Below are 15,752 nucleotides of genomic sequence, written 5' to 3'. Positions count from 1 at the left end.
CAGCGTCCCACATCCTGGACCATTCCCAGCTCCCTTCCCCACGCCTCCTCTCTGCCTTCCCTCCAATCATGTGTCTCCTTTCTTGCATTCCTTGAGGCCACACTCCTTTCTGGGTCCCAACTCACAGTTCAGTCAATCAAGGGACCTGAGCTCACTTCAGCAGGTGCAGTCTTATGGCTGGGGGGTGGCGGGGCAGGGCAGGGAGGAGGTATTCATTCAAGATCACTTTTTTCTAATCATAAAAAAAAATACGTATTCATTTAGAAAACAAGGAAATAACAATATACAAGAGAAACCAAAACTCTTCTATAATCCAGCATTAAGATATAATCACTATTATTATTTTTGGTCTGTTTTCTCCAGCCTTTTTCTATGCATGTCCCCTACTCCCAGTAGAAGACACACTGTATATTCCATTCTGAGTCCTATGTTTTTCCATTTAACATTATATTATAAATTTTTTCTCATGTCATTAAATATCCCTTAAAATGTTACTTCTATGTAAAATATATTCTGTTGTATGTTCAATAATTTATTATGTTAATCCCCTGTTATGGGATATTTAGCTGGTTGCCGACTTCTCACTATTGAAAATGACTCCAGGATGAACACTTTTGTATGTACATTTTTGTGTACATCTGGTTATTGCCTTAGGATGGATTCCTAGCAGGGGTGAAATTACAGACACCGTGTGAGCATTTTTAAGACATTTGATATACATGAACCAAATTGCCCTCCAGAAAAATTGTAGCAATTTATATTCCCAGCAGCACCGTTCTCTCTCCTCATCCCAACAAACTCTGGTCCCATCATTCCCAAAAGAAGGATCTTCCCCAAACTGACAGATGACACATGGCCTCTTTTCTTGGTGGTGGTGGTGCTTTTTTGGCCATTTGTATTTCTTTTGTGAGTTGCCTATTCATGTTCTTCCCCAGTTTTTCTCTTGTGATCATCATCTTTCAAATTGCTGAGTTACAAGCCTTCTTTGGCACATTTATTGCATGTGCCTCCCCCCAGCCCCACCACCACCCAGTTTAGCAAATTGCTCTTTAGTTCTGTTTTGGTTTGGTTTGACATCAAAAAGTTTAAATTTTTTATGTTGTCAGGCTGTGTATTTATTACTAAGACCGATTTACTCATTTTTATGGTTAAAAAAAAATCCTAGTTACTCTAAATGGTTGTTTCTTCCCCCATTTTCTTATAACATTTTCTCTTATTTAGCTTTTCCTCCATTGGAAGTTATTTTGGTTTTAGGTAGATAAGGACCCTTTCCTATTTCTTTCTCTCTTCTATTTTTTTTTTAATAAGCAGAGTCGCAGCTCTGCTTTCTTATTGCATTAACTTTCTTTTCTTTTGTGTTGTGATGCCGTGTTTATTATACACCAAGTTCTCATTAAGTTGCTGCTTTTCCCGAGCTCTAGTCTGTCCTGCTGACCTGTTCCTTGCTAGGTCACGTCCACTTGTCCTGATTATTCACATACATTGTACTGTCTTCCCGGGCAGCCCCAGCTCTTTGCTCCTCTCATTCTTAAGACATTTTCACTCCGAGGATTATAGACTGGGGGTGAGGAGGGCAGATTTCAGGCACCGGGGGAGACTGGTGGGGTCTGGAGCTCCTGAAGCCACAAGTAGGAGCCCCCCTCGACCTCCAGAAGGACTTTGGAGCCCTGGGTGAGGCTCTTGGTCTAAAACTGCACTGCGGAGCTCTGCCCAGCCCTCTAAGGAGAGAATGAATAAACCCCAGGGTCAGAGGTCACTGCCCATTGGCTTTTGGTTTTCTGCTGGCCGTTGAGGCTGTTTTGGATGAGGCACCAAAACCTTCCAGAGCTGAGCCCCTGGGCCACCCCGGGCTGGGGGGCTGGGGTCCGAGCGGCTGCAGCGCCCGGGGCAGGCCGAGCTCTCCTGGCCGCAGGGCCTGCCCCTCCTGCCTTCCGGCCAGGAATTCAGTGAGGTGCCCAGTCTCTTCCTGGCCTGTGGGCCCAGAACCTCGTCTGATTATCTGGCTGGGATTCTTGCGGTGTTTTTTAAAGGTGTGCTACTCACAGCTGTTCGATCAGGCACTCATTTGGGGAATTTTAAAAACAAAATCCCAATTAAGCACCTTCGTGCTTTTAATGAGCCCATGCTCGGGCTGTCCTCGCTGTAAAGCAGGCTCTTTCACTGTGTCCCAGGTGTCGTCATACCGAGGCACAGACCTTGGATGGCCGGGGGAGGACGAGGAAGCCACGGCATTTTCACCTGTGTGTGTGACCTGGAGCCCAGGCTGGTGACCAAGGCGCTCCCCTGTCCTCACAGGCGGCCCCTGACCACTGGTGCTCACAGATGTCCCTTCCCGCGCTGAGAAAGCCCCTGCCACCCGCTCTCCCGGCTTCAGCCGCTTTTGAGCGAGCCCTCCACCCCAGGGCTCTTCACACAGGCTGTGGTCCACGCCCGGACGCCCTCCTTCCCATCCCCGACCCTCTCCCCACACTCCGCCAGCTGCTTCCTGCCTCGCCGCTCAGTCTTAGCTCAGGTGTCACCTCGGTGCTGACGCGGCCTGACAGCACCCCCGCCCGCCCCCTGTGCTCACAGCAGTGTGCGTGCACTGTTCACCTCAGCACTTGCCTGAGCTGTGCAGGCAGGTTAAGTTCACAGTCACCTGTTTAATGCCTGGTGGACTCCATGAGGGCAGGGGGCCCTCACAGTGTCCCTAGTACTCAGCACCGGGCCTGGCATTTAAAGTCCTTGTGAATGAGTGGAACTGGATAAGGGGCTGGGGTGGGGGGTGAGTTGAGCTTGGGGGCAAAGGGAAAGATCTGTCACCCTCACCACTGTCTAATCCCAAACCGAGAAGCTGAGGACTTGAATGGCAGCAGGCTTGAGGTGGGATCTATGCACTGGGCAAGGAGCTCCTGGTGCCAAGTTTGGGACTCTAGTCCCAAACTGAGAAGCTGAGGACTTGAATGCCTCTTAATGCCTCATTTTCTCTGGGACTCTGTGCTGCTGGCTTCCCCAGGTAATATGATCTTTGAAACGGTCTTTACATAATTTGTAAAGTCTGTGTGAAGGTCCCTTGGGCTCGCTATGGGGTGTTTGTGTTAGGGCACAAATGGATAAGTGCCAAATGTGTACCTCAGGGCAGCTGTCTGCTCCTTTAAAATCTACACCAGTAACTTCCCAGGGGCAGAGGGACAATTATTTCCTCCAGGCAGACAGTACAATCGGTGAGAGCATGTACCCGCTGGCTGGTAACCAAGGTGGCTTTAATTCAAGCTGACTTTGAAGGTGTCTTAATAGAAACTCCAGTCAGTTTTCCTATGCTATGTAAACATTGCAGTATATTTTTCTCATCAAATAATAATTAGTTTTAATGCTATTAAAATATACCATAGCTAAGAAATGGTATGATTTCAGGAGCACCGTGAATTTAATATTTGGACAGAAACGTGGTTTCAGGACCACTTTTAAGAGTACTCCATGTCTCTCCTTCAGCATCACCCGGATTGACACAGTTTAACGTCCCTTCCTAATTAGCTTATAGAGAGAGATTTGCTGCAAGTCATGTACCCACGTAATAAAGGTCCTTGTTGCCATATTTAGAAGACTATGTCCAACATAAATTCCACTCCCAAATCGCTTTCTCATAACGAACCAACCTCCATCGACATAATGAGTTCCTTGGAAGGAAGGCATTGAGTGAATTAAAAATACTAATGATTCAGAATGATAATGAATTATTTTCCTTATTACTGGGAGCAGGAGTCACCTTGGGCACATTATCCAGTGGCTAAAGGTGTCTTCCCTACACCCATGCTTGCCCTCCGCCGGGAGCCTGAACTCTGAAATATCTTCCTTTTTTTTTTTCCTCCTGCATCAAGGCTCTGAATCCTCCAGATGTCCCCGATCTTAGCTAGTCAGTCTTGGAGGAATGGGATTTACTGAAGTGGTTCACAGTAAGATATGAATGACTGAAAGCACCCACTAGTCATTTGCAGCAGTGCCCTGCCTGTACCTTTCCAGGGACATTCTTATTAGCTGATTAGCACAGAAGGACTGGGGAACTCTCTAACTAAGAGAAGCCCAGTGTCTTAGGGATTGTCTGGTTACAAGTTCCAGGAACCCCCTCAAGTCAACTTAATAAAATTGATTTATTGGGAGGAGATAAGGGCAGCCCTCATGGAACTCGGTGGCAGAGGCACAGCTGGGCTTTGGGAACAGCAGGGACAGGCCAGGAGAGTGTGAAGAACTGGGGTGAACTTTTCCTGTTTCTCTGGGGCTTGTCCACAGACTCCCATCACAGCCCTCTCCGCCTCGGCAGGCAGGCTCTGGCTACTTTTCCAAACACATATGCCAAATATGGCGGCCAGTGAGTCAAGGGGCCTGTGTCCACAGTCTTGGCGGGGGGAGTGGGAGTTCGACTGGCAACAGCTTGGGTCAGGTGTCACCCCAACTCAGTCTGCTCTGCCCGTGGGGTTGAGGCCACATGGGACCAACACAGCACTGGCCCAAGGTCATGACTCAGTTATATGTTATTGTTATAAACAGGATGCAGGGCCCACCCCTAAGGGGAGAGGACGGGGCACATCTCCAGAAGAAGTCAGCTACACCAGGCCAAGGAGTCTTCTGCTTAATTTGGCTGGGAGCCTGGAGTGTTGAAGGGCTCCGGGGCAGGAGAGTGGCACTGGGGCCTGTGTTGACAGCAGGCTTGTGGTGGGATCTATACGCTGGGCAAGGAGCTCCTGGTGCCAAGTTCATCCTAAGGGAACAGTGACTTGCAGACAATGGGATTCATTCCTACTCCCTTGGCACTGGAGTCCGTTGGGACTCTGTGGTTTAATGACTCAAGAAAAGGGAGATTTGCCATCTGTTTTCCACTCTGTGTGGACTTGCTGGGAACTTGGATAAGTCACTGAACCTCTTTGGGGTTCTCTTAATTCCAATTTTTTTAATTAAAAAGAATATAAATATACACATACACATTACATATATATTTTTGTCATTATTTTAGCTTATTATTCTTGGGTTTCTCTTTGCTGGCCTGAAAAGATGCCGAAGGTACACGGGGGAGGGGCTTGGAAAGCAGGCTGGGAGGCTGGAGGATTATAAATCGCTTGTGGCCAGAAAGAGAGTGGTTTCATCGCCTTCTCAGGGAGGAGAAATGCTTGCTGCGTGTGAAAAGTGACATATGTGCTTTGAAACGATAAAGCTGGAGGCCTGGGAGGCAAAAGGCGTACAGACGTGCATGATGGCTCAGATCTGCTCCTTTGGGGGTGGGGGGACCAGGGAGCAGAGTTGGAAGGGCCCATTTTGTGGACTTGGAATGAGGAAGGTGGCTTTTTTTGATAGGAAAGGCTCTTGGAAGCCCTGTTGCTAAAAACTGCTGTTTTCTCCAGGAGTTTTTAATAAGCACCTACCCACCTGGCTGTGCCCAGAGGCAAGCATTTGGTGGGAATGATGGCACCATCTTCCTGCAGGTGATTCTGTTCGCATCTAAACTGATCCAAGTATACTCTTGCAGGGAAGAAGCAGAGAACAAAACACACAACCATTTCCTGCAGAGGGGCTTCCCCAGCTCGCATCCATCCTGGAGAGGACAGGATGTGAGCAAGTCAGGCCCTCGGCCCAGCCCGGGCCTCCGGGAGGGAAGCAGCAAGGCCTCTCAGAGGAGGGGGCGCAGGCCTGCTGTGTGGAACCCGCTTCCAGCTTTCAGCTCCTTTACGCAAAGGAGTCGTTTATGACAATCCGTCACTGCAGGCTGATAGGGCTGATAGCTTTTGGCAGAGGTCCTTTCTACTTCTCGCAAATTAAATCACAGAGAAAGACACCAGCAGAGATTGCAAAGAAAGGGTTCAAGGCCACTGCACGGGGGTGAACACCTGTCTGAGACCCAGTGCTCCCCAGACTTCAAACGTCCACGAATGCTAACGAGGCAGGCCTCTCCGATGATATACTGGGATGTGGACAACTAAGAATGCTGCGTGGGACGAAAGTCACAACTCAGAATCACAAATAATAATAATAGTAAAGAAATAAAATGGCAACAACCAGCGTGCACAGAGAGCTTTCCAGTCCACACGTGCTTTTTTATTTCACCACAAACCCTCTGGTCCTAGGAGATGGGCTGGCCAACTGTTGTCACAAGTAAAGAAACCAAGGCTAAATGCTATGTCAGCCTGCCCACGGTCACACCGCTGGTAGGTACCAGCCAGGACTCAACCCAGGCTCCTCGTGCCTCCACTGCCCTCTCCTGATGCCAGGTGCCCCTGTGAGCTGGGGTGCAGGGCCAGGCTCGAAGCTGTGGGCAGAGTTGGTCAGCCAGAAACTCTAAGGAGTGGCCCCAGAAAGAGCCCAGGACTTTCATTTAAGCTCCTTCCCCAACACAAGGTACTATGTGTCCATCGTTTGAAAAAAAAAAACAAACAAAAAACGGATAGAAACATAAGAACATAGACATAATAACCCACCACTCAGAGATAAGCATTTTTAACATTTTAGTGCATCAGGAAATCCTTGCAGACACTTTTCCTTCATTTTGACATCTTTCCTCACAAAAATGGAATTCTGTTTCTCCTTTGTTTTGTAATTCTCCTTCCATATACTGTGACTCTTTCCATGTCAACTATACTTTAACAGTGTTTTACTCATTTCCTTAGCAATGTTACATATGTATTTTTTAATGATTGCAGAAATAATCATAAAATTATATGCTCATTGTAAAAATATTCCAATTCAAACCGTACAGAAATGCCCAGCAAAGGAAGCAAACATTTGACTTAATCCCACCCTGGGGCCATTAGTAGTGTTGATACATTTCATATTTCCTATTCATATTTTTCCATGCACAGATGATGTCATGAACATATGTGTATAAATACACATTTTTCTCTGCAAAGTGGGCTCACAGACTGTTGTGCAGTTTGCTTTTTTCCCTCCTCTGGTGTGGACTGCTTGTCGTCTCAGTTCCTGGGTTTCTAAGGCATCTTCGTTCCCATCCTGGGGAAGGAAAACCCCGAGGAGGCTGGGGAAGGGACAATAGTGAGTGACAGCCACCCAGGGCTGGTTTCAGCGTTCGGGTTAGCAACCTCCTAGAGGAGGAAGCCTGCGGCACAGGTGGCAGTTTGCCACTTGTCCCCGGGATGCAGGTGAGCAAGCCACTGGAGAAGAGGATTCCCGCGGCACCCCACAGCCCCACGCCCCCTCATGGAATGCTCTGTCTCCCCCCAGGTGTGTATGTCCTCACGACTGCCCTGATCCCTGTGCTGGAGAAAGAACACGACTCCAGAGTGGTGAGTGGACTTTGGGGATGTTTTTTAAGTAAACGACTTTGTTCCTGATGGGCAATCAGTGGTCCTACATTGGCTGCCCCAGCTGTCCTGAGGGGGCCATGCTGTCCACATCCACAGGGAGAGCCAAACTCTGTGCACTCATCCTGCTGTTTAATAAGCTGAGCCCGAGCGGTGCGCCAGCCCAGACAGCGTCCAGGTGGGTCTTGGGAGGAGCCCAAGCAGTGGGGAGAGACCCAGACAAGGTGAGGGTCAGCCTGGGGCTTCGTCCCAAGGATGCCCGGACTTGGGGAGCTTGTGAGGCCTGACCTGGGATTCCAGAATGCTCATCCTGGCAGCAGATACTTCCTGGAAGCCGGCTGTAAATCCTGCCTCCCCCTGCTCTCTCAGGCCCCTCCACCTCCCCTGCTCCTGTCTCGTCGTGGCTGGGTGGCTGCCGCCCACACCTGGCCCACCAAGTCCCTCTGAAAAGGGAGGCAGAGCCCTGCAAAGAGTCGTGTCGAAGATCCCAGCCCTCGCTGAAGCCTTTTCCCGGGTGTCATCTTAGAGTCAACAAAGCTTCTGAAGCAGGGGCAGCTTCGGGAGGCAGGCAGGCTGGGCTGGGCGGGTGCGCTTCCTCAAGAACCTGCCGCTCAAATGGGAGGGGGCAGGCGAGCGGAGTTATGGCTAATAGAGTAAAATGACAGAAATCAGAAAAATCAGGAAGGCGGCAGTTTACACTGGCTGCCTTCTCTCTGCTGTGGTGACCTCCCCCGACCCAGATGTCCAGGTCCTAATTCCTGGCACCTGTGAATATGGCAAAAGGGGACTTTGCAGAGGTGATTAAGGGTATTGAGAGGCAGAGGGTATCATGGGCTATCCAGGTGGCCCATGTAGTCACAGGGGTCCTAAGAAGAGGGCCAGAGTCAGTGAAGGAGACGTGACAATGGGGGCAGAGGTGGTCGGGTGGTGCAGCCACAAACGAAGGCTTGCAAGCGGCTTCTAGAAGCTGGGGAAGGCAAGGAACAGATTCCCCCCAAAACTGCCAGAAGGAACGCAGCTCTGCTAACACCTTGATTTTAGCCCCATAAGACCCATTTCAGACTCTGACTTCAGTGCTGTGAGAGAATTTGCGATTTTATAAGCCACTAAGTTTGCGGTCATTTGTTGCAGCAGCAACAAGAAACCAATACACTGCTTGAAGGAGAAGAGGAACGCGGAGGTATCACAAACTTTTCTTTACAAATCTCCATTATGTTCATCACAGATAACGGTCTCCTCTGGAGGAATGTTGGTTCAGAAACTGAATACCAACGACCTACAGTCAGAAAGGACAGCTTTCAATGGAACTATGGTCTATGCACAAAACAAAGTGAGTGGGGGGTTTTCTCAAGACTGCCACATGGGTGCACATTAATTTGGATCCTAGTAATTCACAGCAGCACCCGAATGTCCCCAGGTGGGGAGAGAGCAGCTCTGCTCAGACTGGGGGGAGGGGGTGGAGTGGGGGTCTGGGGCGGGGGTTCACCTTGCCCCTAGGAGGAGCCACAAAAGCTGCCAGCTCTCTTCCTGGGTTTCTCAGACCCACAAGGAGAATGTGCGAGTGGGTGAGCACCGAAGCAGGGGTCTGGCAGAGGTTCCTTGCCCTGCACGGCTCCGAGGGAGTAGGGACCGCGGGAGGTCACTCCCTTCCCTGGGCAGCCCTGCTCACTGGCTGGACAGATGCCACCAGAACAAGTCTGGGTTCCGGGCTCCCTTTGACTGACATGTGCATTCGATTCTGAAGACACGGAAGGGCAGGGGTCTGGATCTCATGCCTGATGTTAAGAGAAAGTGTAGTCACACTGCTATATCTCAGTTTATCACAGCTGTTTTAAAAGCCGGCTGTATACCTTCCGCATTTACAGTTCGTGCCCTTAAATTCACCTGGTTGGGCTCCCTCGTTTGTGAAGCTGCCGGGCTCACCAGCCTTCCCTCTTGTTGGTGTGGTCTGCTGCCCCACCTCACCCCCCACCCCCCTTTTGCTCCTCGACCACCAGACCAAATCCTGGCAGATTTCCTCTTATGACTCAAAATCCTGACATTTGAAGGAACCATACTTCTTTACGGTTTCTCCAGGGGACGCAGGAATAAACCACGCACTCCGTCAATCAGGCCCAGATGGAGTTCCTTGCAAAATGTAATCAAACTGCCCTGCGATTGGGCGGCAGCCTCCACACAGCTGAGGCTTAGGTGGGGTCATTAAGTACCGAAAGGGTCTTTAAAAGATCCGCAGCTGGTGTTCTCCAGCATCTCCAGCACGGCTCCTCCACTCCGAGGCGGGGTTCCTGCTCCTGTCCGCGGCACCACGCCGTGCCCGTCTGTGCTGGGCCCAGGTCTGCCGCGAGCCGGGCTGGCCGTGACCTCACTGAGCTGTGTCTGGCAACAAATAGGGCCACAGAAGCAACTAGGAAAGAGGAAGCTCTGGGTGTAATTTCATGGGGGTCGGGGAGAGAAGCCCCCAGGCAGCGGGCAGCGTGCGGTGCCCTCGTTCCTGGTGCTGGTCTGTCCGCACCTCCGACGGAGGGGCCAGGACGCAGCACTGGGTTGGAGCCGGAAGATTCTCGAGGAAGGTGATCACCTGACGTTGCAGAGTCCGGGCCTGGCCGGGTAGGGGCTGACTTTGTTGCGCCCGCGGCCCTCTCCCCTCCCACTTGTTCTCCTGGCCCGTCCAGAGGCAGCAGGTGGTTCTGACGGAGCACTGGGCCCGAGCGCACCCGGCCATCCACTTCTCCTGCATGCATCCCGGCTGGGCTGACACCCCAGGTAGGTCGTAGCCTTTAATTTCCTTGCCGCCTGCATTTCATCTAAAAATATCTGGGCAGCCGCAGGATTGACTCTCCCCAGGAATGACCTGAAACCTGTGTCATGAGGACTAGGAATTCGCTCCCACGTGAGGGGCAGGCCGGGGCTGGAGGGGGGGGGAGAAGCCTGGTCCCACAGGTGGTCTTGTTGTCGGTTTGCCGTGTGTGTGGCTGAGGGAGGGGGCGGGGCGGGGGGGGGGCGGCGCTGGGGGCCTCCCTCAGGAGTGGGATCTGATCCACACAGGCATTCCCAAGTGAGAGGAATGAACGAGGGCCCAGGGAAGTCACAGGGAGGTGCTGGGGACATGGGGATAGGCCACCTCACCACTCCCCAGGTTTCTGGACATGAATGCACAAAGGCAAATAATCACTAAGGGGTGGAATTCTCTGGAGCAGCAGGGCAGGAGAGGAGCGCTCCTTTCGGGCACTGCCCCTCCCAGCTCCGTGAGCCCAGGCAGATCACTTGGGCTCTGAGCCCTTTCCTCCTCCCCCAGCAAGGGAACTGAAAACAGCCCCCGCAGGACACCTGAGTGCCCGGGGCTGCTCTCAGGCTGTGTGGACATGAGGCGCTTGTCCTCACAGCCCCCGTGCGGTGGGCACTGCTATCGCCCCCAGTTACAGGTGGGGACCCGGAACACACAGAGGCAAAGGCTTCCCTGTGGGGCCGGGCCACAGCGTTTTGGGGAGCAGGTGTTCTCATACACTTGCCATCACCTTTCTGAAAGCCGGCTTATTAGAAGCCTTAACATTTGTAACACACACCCTTGGAATTCATCCTAAGAAATCATGAGAGCTGTGGAGATGAGGTTGCTCGTCACAGCACCAGTGTTAGGTGAATTAATAGATTATGGAACACCTGCACGAGGAATCTGCTCAGCCCTGAAAACTCTGCCGAGGATACATGTCTACGGGAAAGGAAAACTGCACTGTCATTAAATGAAGATATCAGGCCCCAAGTCATATGTGCCTCACGGTCTTAGTTTTGATACACCCACATCCCCACGGAGAAAGGTGTATGTTGGTGCTACGCAGCATCCCAGGAGACCTGGCAGGGAGACCTGACACAGACCAGCCCTCTGTGGCCCGGATCCGGGGATGTCTGGCAGCCTCCCGTTGTAAAGCAAAGGGGGTGTCCTCAGCCCAGCACCCCAGGAGGGACTCAGGCCAGGGCTGTTGGAAGAGGATAGCGTCTCACTTCTTGTCACTTCCTGACAGGAGACCACGTAGCTCCATCAGGCCGTGGAGAGCTGCCAGCCTCTCATCTTCCCGGGTACCTCACCCTGACAGCTCCCACAGCAGCCTGTGTGCTGGCAGAATCCGTGCTAGCAAGCCCACCACCCGGATCTGCCGTCTGCTGTCCAAGGTCACAGGGCAAGGACTAGGCAGCTCGGCTGCAGACGGCCTGCCTGTGGACACAGAGGCCCGAGGGAGGGCTGCGCAGGGCCTGAGCTAGGGGACACTTGTCCTCCCTGAGTGGTACCACTCAGGGTTCAAATTCCTTCTTTCTGCTGGTCAGTGTTTCCCAATTTTTCCCACAGTAAGCACGTATTGCTTCTGTACAAAGAAAAAAACCAAACCTTTATTTCTAATTTACAAAACAAAGGCCTAGATTAGATGATCCTTTCTATCTCTGAAATCCTCTGATCTCATCACTGCTCTCAAATGTTGTTTCTCTGCTTCCTTTTCTTTCCTTGGCTTCATGAGAGAGCAGTTTTGTTTCCCAATGTGCTCACTGTAGAGACAGTGTGTTCCCCAAGGTCTGTGGGCAAACGGGTGTAGCCTGCAGCCAGCGCTGGGCTGCCCGCAGTGAAGAGGGGGGCTGGGGAGGCGACACCAGCAGAGGGACCTCTGTGTAGCCGGGACTTGCAGTGCAGAGGGAGATGACGCAGGGGAGCTTGGAAGGAAGTAAAAAGTTCCCTAAAAAGTAAAAAACACTAGTGCGGTCCAAGGACCCATCCGTCAGCCAGGATCCTGGGAGAGGTGGCTCACCCTGGAGGCGGGAGTCTGGTCCTCCCGGCCTCAGTGCAGCCAATACCGCATTTCTTAGGATAGAAAGGGGGGAGGTGTGGGTGATTTTGCTCCCAGGGAACGGGCTGGTTGGGGTCCCCCGGGCCCTGGAGCCTGGGGGACACGGGACCCAACACGCTCTGGGGCTCTGGTGAGCAGCACGTTCCTCCCAGGCCGCAGAGGGCTTTGTAACAAGGCTGAGATCTGAACAGCCGAGATAAATCCTGTTGTGCAGTGGAAAGAGGGCAGTCTGTGATCCTGTTCCATTTTATCATGGTTATTTTGGTGATGAAAGAAGCCAGCCGCACGCGGTCTCCTCAGTCAAGGACGCTGACCTAACCACCTCGTCTGTGTCCCCTCCCTTCTCGCAGGCGTGCGGCTCTCCATGCCAGGGTTCCACGCCAGCATGGGGGACAGGCTGCGCTCTGCGGCCCAGGGCGCGGACACCGTGCTGTGGCTGGCCCTCGCCCCCGCCGCCACCGCGCAGCCCAGCGGCCTCTTCTTCCAAGGTGACTTCCTCCCCAGGTGTGAAGGTGCCCAGGACCCTCCTTCCCCAAACCACCCTCCTCTCCATGAAACTCGGGTGAGGGTGGGGCTGTGATTGTGCCAGAGGACGGCTCATTTGCCTGCTGGGGTTAGTTTTGTGAAGGGCTTTGCACCCCCTGCTCTTTCCATCTATCTTTCTGAACTCAGTGGGTCCTTTGAGGATGAAATCCTCGGACTGTGATCCCTGTCCTCAGCATTTGGGCAAGACCAGGCCCCGTGGCGCCTGGAGAAGGGAGCTCCTTCTCTGTCCCCTGGGGGTGGGAGGGGCCCAGGGCAGCAGTGCGGAGCCGGTGACTCAGCTTTTCTGTTTCAGGAGGCAGTTACCTGTTAAGGTTGTGTTCCTACCTGGGCAGGGTCCCGGGGGCAAGTGCTCAGGGAGGAAGCAGGCTGAGGGAAGACGGTCAAAGAGAACATGTGACCTTGGGCGGAGGCTAGGGTCTTCTCGCTGGCTCTTTCCCCATCATGGATGTGGTCACTTTTGCTTGAGCCACTATGAAGCTCTGGTGACCCTGTGGCAGCCCGAATCTTCTCCTCTGGCTACCAGCTGCCAGTTCCCAAACACAACACACTCCCCAGTCCCCCAACCCCACCCAGCCAGCACCTAGGCCTGAGGACCTTCCCCCCAGCCACCTGGAGTCCTGTTGAAACTCAGCTTGACACCTGTCCACCCTGACTCGGTCTCCCTTCTTCTTTTTTTAATTGACGTATAGTCAGCTTATAATGTGTCAATTTCTGGTGTACAGCATAATGTTTCAGTCACACATATACATACATATATTCCTTTTCATATTTTTTTCATTACAGGTTACTACAAGATCTTGAATATAGTTCTGTGTGCTCTACAGTAGGACCTCGTTGTTGATTTATTTTATATATAGTAGTTAGGATCTGCAAATCTCGAACTCCCAATTTATCCCTTCCTATGCCCTGCCCCCTACCCTGGTAACTATAAGTTTGTTTTCTATGTCTGTGAGTCTGTTTCTGTTTTGTAAATAAGTTCATTTGTATCTTTTTTAAGATTCTACATATAAGTGATACCATATGGTATTTTTCTCTCTTTCTGGCTTACTTCACTTAGAATGACAATATCCAGGCCCATCCATGTTGCTGCAGATGACATTTTATTCTTTTTATGCCTGAGTAGTATTCCAGTGTATATATTTACCACAACTTTATCCAGTCATCTGCTGATGGACATTTAGGCTGTTTCCATGTCTTGGCTATTATTAATAGTGCTGCTATGAAAATTGGCATGCATGTATCTTTTTGAATTACAGTTCCCTCCACTTAATATGCCCAGGAGTGGGATTGCTGGGTCATAGGGTAAGTCTATTTTTAGTTTTTTGAGGAATCTCCATACTGTTTTCCATAAAGGCTGCACCAAACTGCATTCCCACCAACAGTGTAGGAAGGTTCCCTTTTCTCCACACCCTCTCCAGCATTTATTGTTTGTGGACTTTTGAATGACGACCATTCTCACTGGTGTGAGGTGATAGCTCATCGTAGTTTTGATTTGCATTTCTCTGATAATGAGCGAAATACTGAGCATTTTTTCATGTGCCTGTTGGCCATTTGTATGTCTTCATTGGAGAATTGCTTGTTTAGGTTTTCTGCCCAGTTTTGGATTGGGTTGTTTGGTTTTTTTGTTAAGTTGTGTGAGCTGTTTATATATTCTGGAAATTAAGCCCTTGTCGGTCTCATCACTTGCAAATATTTTCTCCCATTCCATAGGCTGTCTTTTGGTTTTGCTTATGGTTTCCTTTGCTGTGCAAAAACTTACAAGTTTAATTAGATCCCATTTGTTTATTTTTGCTCTTATTTCTATTGCCTGGGTAGACTGGCCTAGGAGAACATTGCTAAGATTTATGTCGGAAAATGTTTTGCCAATGTTTTCTTCTAGGAGGTTTATAGTGTCATGTCTTATGTTTAAGTCTTTAAGCCATTTGAGTTTATTTTTGTGTATGGTGTGAGGGAGTGCTCTAACTTCACTGATTTACATGCTGCTGTCCAGTTTCCCAACACCACTTGCTGAAGAGGCTGTCTTTTCTCCATTGTATTCTGTTCCATTGATCCATATATCTGTTTCTGTGCCAATATCATACTATTATGATTACTGTAGCTCTGGTATTGCCTGAAGTCTGGGAGGGTTATTCCTCCAGCTTCATTTTTTTTTTTTTTCCAGTATTGCTTTGGAAGTTCTGGGTCTTCTGTGATTCCACATAAATTTTAGGATTAATCTAGTTTTGTGAACAATATCCTGGGTAACTTGATAGGGATTTGCATTACGTCTGTAGATTGCCATGGGCAGTATGGCCATTTTAACAATATTAATTCTTCCAATCCAAGAGCATGGGATAACCTTTTATTTCTTTAAGTAATCTTTAATTTTCTTAATCAATGTTTTGTAGTTCTCTGTGTATAAGTCTTTCACCTCCTTGGTCAGATTTATTCCTTAATATTTTATTTTTTGGATGTGATTTTAGAGGATTGTTTCTTTACTTTCTTTTTCTGCTCTTTCATTGTTAGTGTAAAGAAATGCACTGATTTCTTTATGTTAATCTTGCATCCTGCTACCTTGCCTAATTCTTTTACTAGCTCTAATAATTTTTATGTGGAGCCTTTAGGGTTTTCTATATACAGTATCATGTCATCCACAAATGGTGATAATTTTACCTCTTCTCTTCCAATTTGGATCCCTCTCCCCCCCCCCCCCCCGATTTATATGGCTAGGACTTCCAATACTATGTTGAACAGAAGTGGGGAGAGTGGGCATCCTTGTCTTGTTCCAGATTTTGGTGGGAAGGCTTTCAACTTTTCACCATTGAGTATTACCCTGTTTTGTTTTGTTTTTTTAACATTTTTTATTGATTTATATTCATTTTACAATGTTGTGTCAAATTCCAGTGTAGAGCACAATTTTTCTGTTATACATGAACATATATATATTCATTGTCACATTCCTTTCTCTGTGAGCTACCATAAGATCTTATATATATTTCCCTGTGCTATACAGTATAATCTTGTTTATCTATTCTACAATTTTGAAATCCCAGTCTATCTCTTCCCACCCCCTACCCCCTTGGCAACCACAAGTCTGTATTCTGTGTCTATGAGT

At 49.9% G+C, this 15,752-nt stretch overlaps 1 protein-coding gene across 4 annotated transcripts in view; it reads left to right on the top strand.

The window, feature by feature from the left end:
- DHRS12 (dehydrogenase/reductase 12) overlaps nucleotides 1–15,752 on the top strand; it is a 45,586-nt gene that overhangs the window by 18,096 nt on the left and 11,738 nt on the right. For 3 of the 4 annotated variants that reach the window (XR_010383630.1, XM_064493185.1, XM_031465960.2), the window contains 4 exons: nucleotides 7,204–7,265; nucleotides 8,509–8,613; nucleotides 9,956–10,046; nucleotides 12,463–12,600. Coding sequence is in view for 3 of the 4 variants with exons in the window: in XM_064493185.1 (XP_064349255.1) it covers nucleotides 7,204–7,265; nucleotides 8,509–8,613; nucleotides 9,956–10,046; nucleotides 12,463–12,600 (396 nt within the window). In the remaining variant the exon portion in view is untranslated. Of the gene's footprint in view, nucleotides 1–7,203; nucleotides 7,266–8,508; nucleotides 8,614–9,955; nucleotides 10,047–12,462; nucleotides 12,617–15,752 lie in introns of all 4 variants that reach the window. The other variant, XM_031465961.2, reaches the window with a different exon arrangement.

Source organism: Camelus dromedarius, chromosome 13 (genome assembly GCF_036321535.1).
Source record: "Camelus dromedarius isolate mCamDro1 chromosome 13, mCamDro1.pat, whole genome shotgun sequence".
Lineage (NCBI taxonomy): Eukaryota > Metazoa > Chordata > Mammalia > Artiodactyla > Camelidae > Camelus > Camelus dromedarius.
Note: the sequence above shows the minus strand (reverse complement) of the source record. Positions and strands in the feature narration are given on the sequence as shown.